The 14,735-nt window shown below is 42.8% G+C and overlaps 1 protein-coding gene across 5 annotated transcripts in view; it reads left to right on the forward strand.

Annotated features, from left to right (window-relative positions):
• OSBPL10 (oxysterol binding protein like 10) overlaps positions 1-14,735 on the forward strand; it is a 320,106-nt gene that overhangs the window by 122,745 nt on the left and 182,626 nt on the right. The window contains exon 1 of one of the 5 annotated variants that reach the window (XM_032321146.1): positions 6,396-6,741. The exons of the other annotated variants lie outside the window; for them this stretch is intronic. Coding sequence (XP_032177037.1) covers positions 6,625-6,741 — 117 coding nt within the window. The 5' untranslated portion in view covers positions 6,396-6,624. Of the gene's footprint in view, positions 1-6,395; positions 6,742-14,735 lie in introns of those variants that run through there. 5 annotated transcript variants of the gene reach the window in all.

Genomic DNA, 14,735 nt, shown 5'->3' on the forward strand with positions numbered 1-14,735 from the left:
CTAATGATGTTGAACATCTCTTCATGTACTTCTTGGCCATTTATATATCATCTTTGGAGAAATGTCCACTTAAATCCCTTGTCATTTTTTAGTTTTACTTTTTAATTGCTGAGGTGTTAACAGCTTTTTTTTTTTTTTAATTTGTTTGAGAGTGAGAGAGAGTGCATGGATTGGGGGAAGGGCAGAGAGAGAAAGGGAAAGAATCTCAAGCAGACTCCCTTCTGAGCATGGAGCCCAACATTGGGCTCGATCCCATGACCCTAAGATCATGACCTAAACTGAAATCAATTAACCGACTGAGCCATCCAGATGCCCCAACATTCTTTGTATGTTCTGGACACTAGACCCTTATCAGATACAGGATTTTCATGTATTTTCTCCCATTCTATGGCTTGTCTTCACTTTTCTCCTCTTTTTCGACATAACTACAGTCTTTTAGAATAAGTGGAGCTTCTGGTATTGTGGATGGAGTAAGGAATTGGATTCAAAGGACTTGTTTTTGGCTATCCAGGATATTTACAAGCAATTAACTAGTCTTATAGTCTCCGGTAACCTAATATCTCTTAGCCTCAGTTTCCATGTCTATAAACTGGTTAAAATAATGGCATCAACCACACAGCGTGGTCTTTAGAGTTAAATGACATTAAGCATGTCACAAATATCAATTCTTTCTGTAACAGGTATTCATCCAGCTCTGCTATATCTCTGACCGGTAACCCTTTTTGAGCTAGGTTGCACCTGAAGATGGACATGAGGGAGTAGCTAAGACCCTCCCCTAAAACCAAATTATAATAACTCTCCCCTGCAAAGATTTGCTAGATCCTCAAATGATCATACTTCTTATGCATCAGAAAGCTTTGGTAGAATCCAGACTTCGCCAGTTTGGCTTTGTTGATACTGTGTGGTAAGGGGCTCTGATCTCACTTTCTGTGAGGCTGTGGGGTGGACCATATTGGGTTCAAAACTAGCCCTGTAGTGCCACTGGGGTCAAGGCTCTCTCTGTGCCCCATATATGAATGGAACCAATAATCGTTGGTAGGAAGATGGAATTGTGGGTTGTGAGTAGGATTAAATGAGATCACATCTGTTGCATGTGTACTATAGTGCCAGATGATGAGTTTCTGTAAGAGGTGTTGGGTTGGGGGGTTTGGGGAGAACCCTGCCAAGTTGGGCCTCAAAAAGTGATCACCCTGGGGAATGGCTAGTACCAGAGTGACCAAAACTGGAAATGCACAACTTGTGAAATGGGGTATTTTTGATAAATGAGTTATAAAAATAATCAGAAGAGAAAACTTTGAAACCATTTCAATGACTAAACGTTAAAATTGATGAAACCTAAAAATAAAAAGGGTGGGTGGGGAAAGTGTATAATTGTGGAACCAATGAACCACTCAAACCAAAGAAAACAGAGATCTGCATATATGCTTGCGCTCTCTCTCATATACACATACTCACACGCTCAGTATTTGGAAGGACAAGCAAGATAATAGCAGTGTTTGCCCCAGATGAGGTGGGACTGGGGATTCAGCGTTGAAAGAAATTAGATTTAGGTGTATCCTTTTGATACTATTGGAAATTTTCACATTGTATATTGACTTAATTATATATATAATTGATGTAGTTGTTCAAATGGTTAAAATTTAAATTTACAAAAATGTTTAAGTGGAGCCAAGGCTATTTTGCTAAGTGCTGTACTGTCTCAGGCCCCTGTTCAAGTTGGTCCTTTTATCTTCAGAGACAAGCTCTTCATAGGGCAGTCACTGATAAACCTGCTCTCATTATATCCCTCACTTGAAAGTCTTGAAAACCAAAGTCCTTGAAGATATTCAATAATTCCAAATTCCTGCCAATTCAGATTAGGCTTCTATTCTTGTTACTTGGAATTGATTTTACTTGATACGGGTTGAAGTGTTTAAACTTTAATGCTCTTTGGGGCAAGTGTTCCTTTCTCCCCTTTTATTTGAATTAAACAGAATTTAGGGATGAACATGGAGTCGCCTCGGTGATGGGGTTGGCTGATGAGTAGAGTTACCTCTTGTCCTGGGTCCTAGGAACAGATCTTCTCTGTTTACAGATGACAGTGAGGTAGATGCTACTGGTCATGGAACCCCTTAAGGATCCCTACCTAAAAACGTTTTTAGAAATCCCAGGGGTCTTGGGGTGCCTGGGTGGCTGAGACAGTTAAGCATCTGCCTTTGGCTCAGGTCATGATCCCAGAATTCTGAGATTGAGCCCCGCATGGGGCTCCCTGCTCAGCGGGGAGTCTGCTTCTGCCTCTGCCTCTCCCCCTGCTCATGTTCCCATGCTCGCACATACTCTCTCTCTCTCTCCCCCTAAAAAACTTAAAAAAAAAAAAAAAGACTTCACGGGGATCTCAAAAAACTCCTACAGGTATAATAGACTAGGCTGATTTAATATTTTAGAAATATTTTATTAACTTGACCCAAATTGCTGGGAAAAAAACAAGATAAATTGTATCTCCCATTGAGACCTTGAGGTATAAAGTACCCCAAGTTGAAAAGCAAGGTGTCTTGGGGCTACTCTCTGTTTTCCTAAGTAGCAAGTCTTTGGGGGAATAGAATACATTGGGTTTAAGCTTGATAAACTCTCAGTAAGTAAAGTTGGACAAGCTCATCTGAGGATTTACTCTTCCCTTGGCTCTATCTTCCTGTTTTCTGCTGTTGGGCAATTTTACTTTCGTGTTATATTAAGCTCGGAGCCATTTTTCTTCTAGAGTTTTTCACAGATAATTACCTTTTGGGTACTTAAAACTAAGTGTAAAACATCACCCTCCTAAACACACCATCAAATTAAGTAAATAAAACACAATTTAAGAACAGCTTTTATTAAAACGATAAAGTTTGGGGATTTTTTTATTGTCTTAATAAAGTGTAACAATTTTGTGTACCTTCTCAAGCATAATTTTAAAATTAGACTGCCTGCCTTGCCCAAAAGGAAAGTATTAGTGCTGCCAATGATCTTAGGTCAAGGGGACCTTCAGATTTAAAAAAAAAAAAAAAAAAAAAGATGCTGTTTTGATTCAGTTGAACTAATTCCACTGTTTATCTGAGCTTAAATAGGGCTTTGTTCCAGAATAAATAATTTAGTTGCTGTTTTCTGCCTAGAATATTGGTGGATGATTTTATGTAGATAGGCTTCTGTGGGAAGTTTTAATTCAAGGCAAGATAGACAGCTCTTCATCTGAGGACATGCCCGCCCTGAACTTCATTGTAGACAGGTAAGAAGGTGCGCATCAAGGAACAGGGGATCTGGGCATACGGCTGGGGTTGGCTGTTGACAGCAGGATTGTTTGATCCCTCTTTTGCTGACACTGTAAGAGAGGCTTAGAAGGAGGTCATTTTGGAAGGAGCATTCAGCAAATACTGAATGCTTCATTACCATGAGGGTGTGGTAGTGGGCCATGGAGAGTGGCCACATGGAATTTAACGGGGAAGACTGTCAACAAACATATGTACTATGTATGTCCATTGATGCTAGGTTCCAAGAAGAAAAATAAAGCAAGGTCAGACACTAGAAAATAGGATTTTAAGCTATTTATACTAAAAAAATCTACCCCAGGTATACTGCATTCTTAAAAATGGCAATATCCAAGAGCGCTGTGAAAATCTTCCAGATCAAGTGAGGCTGGAGACAGGACAGCCAGATGCAGTGGGATCCTGAACTTGACCTGATTTTTGTACTGACAAAACTAGAATATCAGTGAATTCAATAAAGGTAGTTGATAACTCTATTATGATTATGTAAGAATATCTCCTTGTTTTTAGGAAAGACATACTGAAGTAGTTAATACTTAAGGATAAAAAGGCCATGATATATGTAACTTACCCTCATGTGGTTTAGGAAAAAGTCTTTTTTGGGGGGGGATTAACTTTAAATCGTCTTTTATTCCAGAAAAAGTTTTATATATGTATTTATATATATATTTGTATTTACGTGTGTGTGTATAGAGGGGGAAGGGAGAGAAGAGAGGGAATAAATGACAAATGGTGTAAAATGTTAATAATTGGAGAAACTTTCTAGAAGTCATTTACCCATTAGTATGAATTTTAAGGAAGGTGATTATTCATTTGCTATTTTCTAGTTGAGATTAACCACCAAAGAACTCTGTGGTTTTCTAAGCATTAAAGAGAATTTAGGTAAAGGAGTCCTTGTAGGGTCATTATAGTCAGGCTGGAATATTAGGCCTTGGGGAGTAGGGAGGATGACATGTCACAGAAGACAGATTTGGAAAGGAAGGTTGTGGCAAGCCAGTGATAAACTAGCACTGGGTTGAAGGTTGGCCTTTATGGTTGGGCAAGCTCTGTAGCCCATTTGATATGCTGTCTTGGGTATTTACCTTTTAAAAAAAAACCAAACAACTTTATTGAGATAGAATTCACATATCATGAAAGAAGGTTATGGACGACCAATACTAATATTTTATATAAATGCAATATATAAAATTATGCCAGTGCTACCAAAATAAATCAAAATGCTAGACACAGTGGTAAGTACTTTCATAGACATCACTGCATTTAATTTTAACAAGATTCTTAACAAGCTACATCCTAGTTTCCTAATAGAAAGTGAGGATAATAAAAGCCCAAGAGGTTATATGTCACATACCTGGTAAGGGGCCCAATTTTGAACCCAGGTCACTGAGACTCTGCAGCTGATGGAGTTGGCTGCCGTCCATGTCTGCGACCCGACGCAGGGGCCTTGCAGCCTGAGTGAGAAGACTTTGTCTCCAATACATCAGAACAGCATGTGGGGCACTTTCTGAAATGTGCAAGAAATCAAATGATACTTTTCAGCTCAAGAGGGGAAGAAAGATTTTTTAAGTAATAGATCTTTGATAAGTTACCTAGGAAATGAAAGTGATTGGAGGCAGCTGAGTGTTTTAGGGTTAATGTCAGTAGAAGCAATTCTGGGCTGCATAAAGTATCCCATCTATCCACCCTCCTTGCCCCTCTACCTTCCCTTGTGCCTGCCTACCCATCCCCCTGAGCTGTGTTTCCAAGCTGGCTGTCTAACCTGGACTTGCAATGTTTGGGGTCTGCTAGGCATCAACATCCCCACCCTCTCAAGCTACAAATTTAGTGATTCTGTTTTCTGTACTACAAACTTTATCCTCATCCTCTTCTGATCTTTGCTGATTATACAACCCTCCACAGACTCCTTGATACCTACTCTTGACGGCTTGGACAGATTGTCAAGAAGCCCTGCTGGGGTTAAGTTCCAGGGACATTGTCATTGAAACCCTGAGTTCCATTAATAGGTTGGCACTGCCTTCAGGATCTTCATTCTCCCTGGATCCTCCTTGGTGGGGTCAGCAGCTGGAAGGGTTGCTGATGCCTGATACCTGTCTTTAGGATAGCTACTTTCAGTCATCTACTAGGTGCCTTATTTCCTTGACCTCTTCTTCTGATCCTCCTTAAGCCCTACTACTTACCGGATCTGCGTACCTCTTTGGATTCAAAAGCACTTGTGTACCAGACAGTATGCATTTATAGCCTATGTACTATACTCTCCTTGGGACGCTCTCTTTTCCAGCTCCTAGCACAGAAGCTCGAAGTTCCCAGGTATACTCATGTAATGATGTTTAAAAAAAAAAAAAAAAAAAGAACAAACAGGAAACTACTTTTGTTTCATGGGAATAGTTTAAATGTCACAAAAACGCGTTTTTCTCTCTTGCTGTTCAGTGGTGCGCTGGAGTTCATATGTTCTTCCACACCTGTCACCTGACTCTACAGTTTCTCAAACTTGGCATTGTTGGCAAGGTAATTCCTTGTTGGGAGGAGCTGTTCTGAGCACTGTAGGATGTTCAGCATCCCTGGCTTGGACCCACTTAAGGATAGTGCACCATCCCACCATCCATTGCGACAACCAAAAAAGTCTCCAGAATTTGCCAAATGCTTCCTTCCTGTGGGGTGTGCAGAATCACCCCTCCTTGAGAAACGGCCACCTCCTGTAGATCTTATAGTAATCCTGTTAGGCAGGTCTTCTCTCCCTTTTGCTGATGAGGAAACTGGCTCCATGGCCAGAACACAATGAAACTGAGACTTGAGGCCATGGCCGTGTGCTTGGCTCTTCCTATGATGCTCTTGCAGATCTCAGCTACTGGGAAGTTGTGATTCAGCATGCAGGGAGAAGCAGGGATGGTGGGGTTGTTTTGCAGCGGAGATTTTGCTCTTAGGAAAGGCCCTGCTCTCTTGCCAGGTGAGAGACAACCCATCCATCACATCTCTGAGACTCCTGGGCAACTTCCCCAGTGAGATTTTAGCAGCAAAGCTGAGAATGCTCTGGTGGCCCAGCTCAGGAGGTCCGCAAGTCTGGCCATGGAATGAAGGGGACCCCAAGCTTTGCAGCCTTGTATTCCCTTAGCCAGGATTCTGCACAAATCTGAGAAAAGCTGGGTGGCCCTACGGGCATGTGTTACTGCTGAAGAGGCAAATCCTGTGTTTCTGAAGTTTCATCTACCCTCCTGCTCTGTGCTGCGCTGACAGAGTGGAGAAGACACCCGAGAGAATGTTCGCTTGAGGCTGAAGCCTGACAGCCTGTGTGAGCTGTGCTGGCGCGGGGCAGGACTGGTAGCGCCCCGGCCGAGGGTGCCCTCCGGCCCTCATGGGCTGCAGCCACTCGGGCACCGTGAAGATCCGGAGCAATGCCTCCTCCTGCCTTCTGCCACTGTGGGATGCTGACAGAGGGTCTGGCCAGCTCCCTCACCCCTGGTCGGCTCAGGTAAATGGGGTCCTCGGACCTGGGGAGTGGGGGTGAAGGGGTGCGTTTATTCTCAGCTCTTCTTCATGTCTCCTTGAGGAAGAAAGAAGTCCTTCTCTCTTCAGACAGTGTAGACATAGGCTCCCCGGGGCGTCCAGGATTTCTGTTTGCATCGTGGCCATAAATATTCTTTCCCCTAGTGGGATGCACTAGACTGGCTGAGCTTGAGCAGATGTCTCTTTAGAGTCTGGTCTTTGAAATACAAGAGAACCTGCAAGAGTTGGTTGACTTTTGAAATTAAAAAAAAAAAAAATCCCCCATCACTTCTCTTATGAGTTGTTTTTTACCATTTAGAGCTCCTCTGATGGCTTTGATTTGCTGGCTTTTGAGCCCATCTCCCATCACCATGCTGTCCGTGCTTTTCTTGTTATCACAAATATGCAGACAACACCACATGAGTGGGTATGGTGCTCAAAAGTCAGGACTGAAAGGAAACTGGAGTGTTCTGATGGTTCTACCAATTGGCCTTGATCTTGCTGCTTTTCTTGTACCTCCATTTCTTTTCTTTTTTTCTTTTTTAAAAAGATTTTATTTATCTATTTGACAGAGAGATCACAAGTAGGCAGAGAGGCAGGCAGTGGAGGGGGGAAGCAGGCTCCCTGATGAGCAGAGAGCCTGATGCAGGGCTCCATCCCAGGACCCCAAGATCATGACCTGAGCCGAAGGCAGAAGCTTAACCCACTGAGCCATCCAGGTACCTCCATTTCTTAACTTTGTAAGATAGGTGGCACATTTCTTCTTGGTTTTCACAGAGACATTGCCAGATAAGTGAATTAATACTTTTAGAAAGGCTTAATCAAAGTAGCTATTAATATCATAATTATATATGATGAGTATAATTGCCAGCTTTTGATGATAAAGGTGCAGTGAGCCTGCTCTGGGGGTGCTCTGCTCCTGGCCCATGTGTGCTTCTGTGGGAAGAGAATGAAGACACTTTCTCTTTCATGCTCATTTAATTTGGTAGAATTTTGCTTTGCCTTTTTTTTTCCCCCAACGTGTTGGATGCTCTTTGCTGCCCCCTTTCTCTCTGCCCATCCGTTCCCCAGAGTAACCATTCCTACCACATGTATGTGTGTCTTGTTTTCAACAAGAGAGGGCAATGGGGCTATATGTTGTAAATTGTCTTGTGATTTGTTGTCTTTTGTATTTTGTTTTGTTGGTATTTTTCACATAATATTCTCGGAGATCTTTCCGTACCACTGTATACACGTATATGAGCCAGTCTGTCATTAAAAAAAAAAAAAAAGAAAATCAGCTGTGGGGCACCTGGGTGGCTCAGTCAGTTAAGCACCTGCCTTTGGCTCAGGTCATGATCCAGGGGTCCTGGAATCGAGCTCCACATCGGACTCTCTTTTCAGTGGGGCGTCTGCTTCTCCCTCTGCCCCTTCACCCCTGACCCTTCTCATGCTTGCTTTCACTCGTGCGCTCTCTCAAAGCAATAAATAAAATCTTTTAAAAATATATAAAAGTAATTTAAAAAAATCAGTTGCATGTTATTTAATGGGATACATGTGTCGTAATCCTCGTAACAGTCTCTTGATGGGTTTTTGGGGAATGTAATAGACTCTTGTTAAAGCCCTTGTTATGGCATGAAGTGGTAAGACCTGGTGAGATCTAGAATAAGAGTGTCTTCTGAGTCCTGGGCTCTGTGCTTTAGAGTTAATTGCTCAGCCTCTCTGGGCTTCAGCTTCTTCCCTTCTTTTCCTTTTCCTTCTTTCTTTTACATTTTTATTATTTGTGAGAGAGAAAAAGAGCACAAGCAGGGGGTGCTGCAGAGGGAGAGAAAGCAGCAGACTCCTGGCTGAGCAGGGAGCCTGCCATGGGGCTCTATCCCAGGACCCTAAGATCATGGCCTGAGCCGAAGGTAGATGCTGAACCAACAGCCACCCAGGTGCCTCCCGGGCTTCAGTTTCTTATTAAAAAGAGGAATTCGAGCTAAAGGTATTCATAGATCCTCTCCAACTTCAAATGTTATAAATTCATCTGGAGATCTGTGTACTGGGTATCTGTTCTACATCAAATATCTCACAACTTAGTGTCTTCAAACCACAACCATTTGGCTTGCAGTTATGTTGGGCATTCTTGTCTGAACTGAGGTCAGACGATCTCCTTTAGGCCCACTTAAGGTGTCTGCAGTCAGTTCACAGATGGGTTGGGTACGGTATTCCTAGGTGGCCCCGCCCATGTGTTTGGTGGTTGGTTGGCTGGGCGACTGAAGGATGGAGCAATGCTAATGACCTACATGTCCCTTATCCTGTAGCAGACTACCTTGGTTCTGTTTACATGTGGCCATACAGGCTTCCAAACGTAGCAAGGACAGAAGAGGAAAGACCTCTTGAAGCCTCAGTTTGGAACAGACCCAGTGTCCCCTCCTGTGCATTCCGTAGGTCAGAGCAAATCACAAGACCACACAGACTCAGGAGGGAGGGAGGTAGACCCCATCTCTTGATGGGAAGAATTGTGGAGTATTGTGGTTGCTTTTATAGACTAGGATAGCCTACAGATGGAGCCTTTGAACAATGAAAGACTGAAGGAAAAAGGAAGGAACAGCCAGAAACTGAACTCAGATTTCAAGGCTTTCCAGTCGGTGATAAGTGCTCTTGGTAAAAAAAAAAAAACCAAAGAGGAGAATAAAAAACCTTTCCTTGGACCTTTATTATTTATATGCTGTGTTGCTCAACATCAAGGCTAAGAAGACAAATTCCACATGGCCAGTTTCTGAGGCTGTTTAATGTGGGATTTGATAGTGAAACCAATGAACTATAACAAAAGACAAGTGTTTCTAGTTGAAATAGAAATGCAGTACTCTGCAGTCCTAAAGGAGCGGCCCACCAATTTCATCTGGAGGGTTGGAGAAGACTGTGCTGGGCTGATTCTAGTAGGAGAAGTGAGTTGGCATTTATTGAGCAAAGGACCAGAATGGACATGGGAAGAGGTTTACAATTCAACCAGCACAACTGAAGGTCCTGTGCCCTGGAAAGACCAAAGGACTCAAGCCCAGCAGAGTCATGGGGTCTGGAAGGCCCGAGTGTAGGAAGTAGATATGATAGTAGATATGATATCACACCATAAATGTGACTGGAAATTGTGACTGGGCCATGCCAAGACATGCTTCTGTTGTCACTGAGAACGATGGGGCCAGACAGGCTGAAGAGTTCCTTTAATGTTTTCTCTTTGGTGAAAATGAACCAGTTCAATCTTTCCATTGAATTTGCCCTTGAATGTTCGGGAAGAAAAGAAGGCAGCGTATTTTTTGTTGTTGTTGTTGTTGTTCTTTCATTTTTGAGGCATTTTTTGAGTCTGGTACATGTATATCCTATACAAAACATGTTCTGGAGATGGAATATTTACTTCTTATTCAGACTTTGCTGTTTCCAAGATGAGTTGGAAGTACCTGAGAATAACCATGAAAGCCTAAGGAACAGGAATTCTGTCATACTATTATGAACTCAAAATGTGCTCTTTCTCTCAGGTGGCCTAGAAACAGTTCTGGAGACACTGCCTGACAGAAGCTATCAATAGCCCGATAGCCACTCCTTCTCTGTTCTTGCCCCTAGGTCCCTTTTTCATTTCATAGCTGTGATGGTCCCAAGCCCTGGGATGCATTGTGCTTGGTATGAGCTCCTCATGACTAAGCAGTTTCCTCTTGGCCGGGTATCTGCTCAGCAGTCCCTCTTGCAGGTAGGGATGATCACAATACCCAGTTTTGACCAGTAGATCATAAAGAGAAGGCCGCCAGGAGTACGGGGAGAATATTTTCATTCTAGTAAAAGGAGAACACTTTAAAAGGATAAAGTGCCTTGGCCTCATTTCCCTTTCTTCCTACTCTGGGTACTGATCTGTGATGACAAGGCTCCTGGAGCTGTGGCGGCCATCTTGTTACCATGAGGGTTTGTGCCTTGTTACCATGAGGGTTTGTACCATGAGGGTTTGTACCATGAGGTTTGTACCATGAGGGTTTGGGCCAAAGCCACTGCAGAGGGGATACAGAATTGAAGAGTGAGAGGAGCCATTATGCTGACTGTGGACTTCTTGCTGAGTGATAAGGGTGCAGAGTGAACTCTGGACTTTTTGCTGAGTGGTAAGAAGGGACCTGAAGTTTAGGACACTGTCAGTTTTCTGTTACTTGCAACCTAGAGAGTTCCTGATACACTATTTGTATCCTGATAGGGGATATAGTTAAGTAAAGAAGAGAAACAAGTTGTACCTTTCATCCTTTTCCATTTTAATGTGTGGGGCAATAATATCGACCATCTTGCCATGCTTTTAGATGGCCTGACATTCTTGGCTCTTGGCTAGAAATGCTGTTCAGCAGTTTTTGTGTTAATCCTAAAACTTGGGCAGAGAGGTGACCGCAAGGTACGGGCATGTGGGAGACAGGCATTGCTCCCATCTATTTTAGAGTAAAAGCACAACTAAAGGGATGGGCTTTGGTATGGAAACCAGTTGGTCTTTAAAATATAGGCTGCTTTTTTGTTTTATTATAATTTTAAAGGATTTTATTTATTTATTTGCCAGAGAGTGAGAGAGAGAGCACAAGCAGAGGGGATGGCAGGCACACGGAGAAGCCACTCCCTGCTGAGAAAAGTGGGACTCGATCCCGGGATCCTGGGATCATGACGTGAGCAAAGGCAGATGCTAAACTGAGTGGGCCACCCAGGCATCTCTTTTGTTTTGTTGTTGTTGTTTTGAGAGGGAGAGAGAACACACAGTGGAGGAGGGAGGGATGGGAGGAGAGAGAGAGAATCCTAAGCAGCCTCCACCCCAGTGTGGAACCCGACGCAGGCTCAGTCTCACAACCCTGAGGTGATGAATCAAGAGTCAGATGCTCAACTGACTGAGCCCCCCAGGTGCCGCAGCTGCTTTTTGTTTGAAGAACAGTAGGGGATTTGGGAAGAGTAGAACATGAGTTTTAAATAGGACTGAAGAAAAAGGTCACTGGGTGGACCTAGAACTAAGTAGTGGAACTCAAGTTCTTCATGTTTGAAATGAGAATAATATGGTGTTTTTAACCATGACTTTTTGTACCATGACTTATGTATTTTTGTACATAGATATACTGTAGTATACCTATGCTGGAACATGCATGTCTCTCTCCTGTGGGTGGGCCCTTAGCTTCTGGATTCTTCTTCCATGGCTCTTCCCATGACTTCTACTGCCCTAGAGGTTGTAATTGTTTCCTGATGTGACAGGTGGCTAGACTGCCCCACCTTTCTTTCTTTGGTTGTTCTTTTTGCTCTTCTATCTGCTCTATAACCCATTTTCTAGAAATTAAAATTTATGAGAGAGATTTCTGATGGTTTGACTGGAACTTTTTTTTTTTTTTTTTAAGATTTTATTTATCTATTTGACAGCAATCACAAGTAGGCAGAGAGGCAGGCCCTCCGTGGAGCAGAAAGCCCGATGCGGGGCTCAATCCCAGGACCCTGGGATCATGACCTGAGCTGAAGGCAGAGACTTTAACCCACTGAGCTACCCAGGTGCCCCATGCCTGGAACTATTTTGTCTCAAAATATACTCTTGTCCCAATAATTCAATGTGTGTTGGGGGGGTCCATATTTTGACCATTCATTTGAGTGACTTCTTTCTTAGGACAGAGACAGATTGGGGTGGTGACAGTGAGAAGAACAAGGAATGGACAGTCCCTAGTGAGGAAAACGAGGTGAGAATGGTTACCATAGTGTGAGGAATAAAAGAATGAGGACAAGTTAGGATGGCTTGTGCGTGGAGGCTGGGCTAGGAGAAGAGAAACCACCCATGCCTGGGAAGATGGAGTAATAGGGAGAATGAGGTTTGGGGGGTCCTGTACCTCAAAACATTTTATAGAAGATTGGAAATCTGAGTTATTTTGAGGGCAGACCTTGAGGATTCGTGATTCCTCTGAGAACAGGTGACATTTAGAAGATGCAAGTGAAAAAAAGCTCTCTGTGGGGGAAAAGTGCATACGTAGAACTGAAGACGGGACCTTGGGGTTCACCCACGGTTGGATGGTGGAAGATAAATGGAAGACATCATTGAGATAGTCGTGCACTCAGATGCAGAGGAGTTGGCACAGTCTGTCATCTCAGGAGCTTTGAAAGTTGCCAGCACTCACCAGCACCAAAATCTGCAGAGAAATAAAGAAGGGTGATTGGGGAAAAGCCTTTGGATTTGCCCTGAGGAAGGTCAAGAAAGTTGTATGTTTATATTTAGCCACCCGGATTAGATTAATTGTTCCAAGTAGGATTTTTAAAAATAGCCATCTCTTCATTATGTCACTGTGCAATTGCTTCAGATTTGCCCTCTGCAAGGCACGCGTCTCCTCTTCTCAAGGCCTTGACCTCAGTTGTGTAGGATTCCCCTTGGAGTCAAGGAAGTCATGCACAGATGAGCCTCGGGGAGCCAAGTGACCACCATCCAGGGACCGGAAGGAGCCTGCTGGCTGCCTCTAACAGAGGTTTTGGGATCTCTGAAAAGAATTAGTTTGCTCCTACCTCCAGTTTTCTGGGGCACATACAACAGAGAATTTAAAATCTGGACATGACATAGTCCCGGCTTTTGCTTTTTAAAAAATTTTTATTTAAATTTTAATATGTGCTGACTGGAATTCGTGCTTTGCAGCTCCTTTGGGATAAAGTCTGAGAGAGAACTGCTTCCTACTGGGCTGTGCTCCGTGTGTGTAATACAGTCTGTGTGATAAGGAAATTCCAGAATAACATAATTCATTGGATTAACTTTTTCTTATTATAAAAGCAATGTGATTGCATATAAGAAAATTTGGAAAACAGAGGCAAGTACAGCATGGTCTCACCACTCTAAGACCTCTACTGTTAATAATTTGGGGTGGTTTGCCCAAGTATTTTTTACCCTTCTGTGGGGGGACTCACTTCCTATTTTAATAAGAAAATTGGAGCCACTGTTTAGCATGTCTCCCAGTGTTTATCCAGATATATCCTAGGTATATAGTCCTGCCTGCATTAGGGGAAATAAGACCAGCCTTATTTAAAAAAATACGTTCCATCAACATGGAATAAAGAAAGGAAGTCCTTTCAGGATGGGTAGAATGAAGTGGAGAGAACCAGACAGACCATAGAAGGTTGGCCTGATCCTTAAGGCATTAATGTCTCTCTCTCTCTCTCTCTCTCTCTGAGCTGAAATTCAGATAACATAAAATAACCATTGTAAAGTGCTCAATTTAGTGACCTGTAGTATATTCACAGTGTTACGCAGCCACCACTTCTCTCCAGCTCTGAGATGTTTTCCTCACCCCAAAATAAAGGCCTGTACCCATTCCCTCAGTCCCTGGCAACCACGTTTGCTTCTTGTTTCTGCAGTTTTTATCTCTTGGATATTCCAGATAAAGGCAGTTATACAATGTGACTTTTTGAGTCTGACTTTCATCTGGCGTAATGTTTTTGAGTTCAGCCACATTGGAGCAAGGATGACTACTTCATTCCTTTTTATGGCCGAATAATAATTAATTGTATGGAAGAACCACATGAATGTTTATCCATTCATCAGTGGATGGGTATTTGAGTTTTTCCTTCCTTTTGGCTGTCGTGAATAATGCTGCTGTTGTTCATGTACTGTTTTTGCTTGAGTGCCTGTTTTCAGTTCTTTTGGATGAGATGTCGTTCTCATTCCTCACTCCCTAGGTGGTGAAATACATCGGTTGAGGCAGTCCACTGAGATAGATCATGGCGGCTCATGGTTGGCACTCACATGTTTTGCTTTTTGCAAAGCCCTTCTTTGCTTTACATTGATTTGGTTGAGATCCCAGAAATGTCACATGGAACCTCTTTTGCCTGACTGGAGGTGATTGGTGTTGACAGGAATCCTAGTTCAGCATCTTATAGGTACAGTGTAAAACCTAAGACAGAATCTCGTCGCTGTTGTCACAATTGCTCATGGTTAAACCAATCTTTTTTTTTTTTAATCACATACTTTTTCGGTATTTATTTATTTATTTATTTATT

This window comes from Mustela erminea, chromosome 1 (assembly GCF_009829155.1).
Source record: "Mustela erminea isolate mMusErm1 chromosome 1, mMusErm1.Pri, whole genome shotgun sequence".
NCBI classification, from domain to species: Eukaryota; Metazoa; Chordata; class Mammalia; order Carnivora; family Mustelidae; genus Mustela; species Mustela erminea.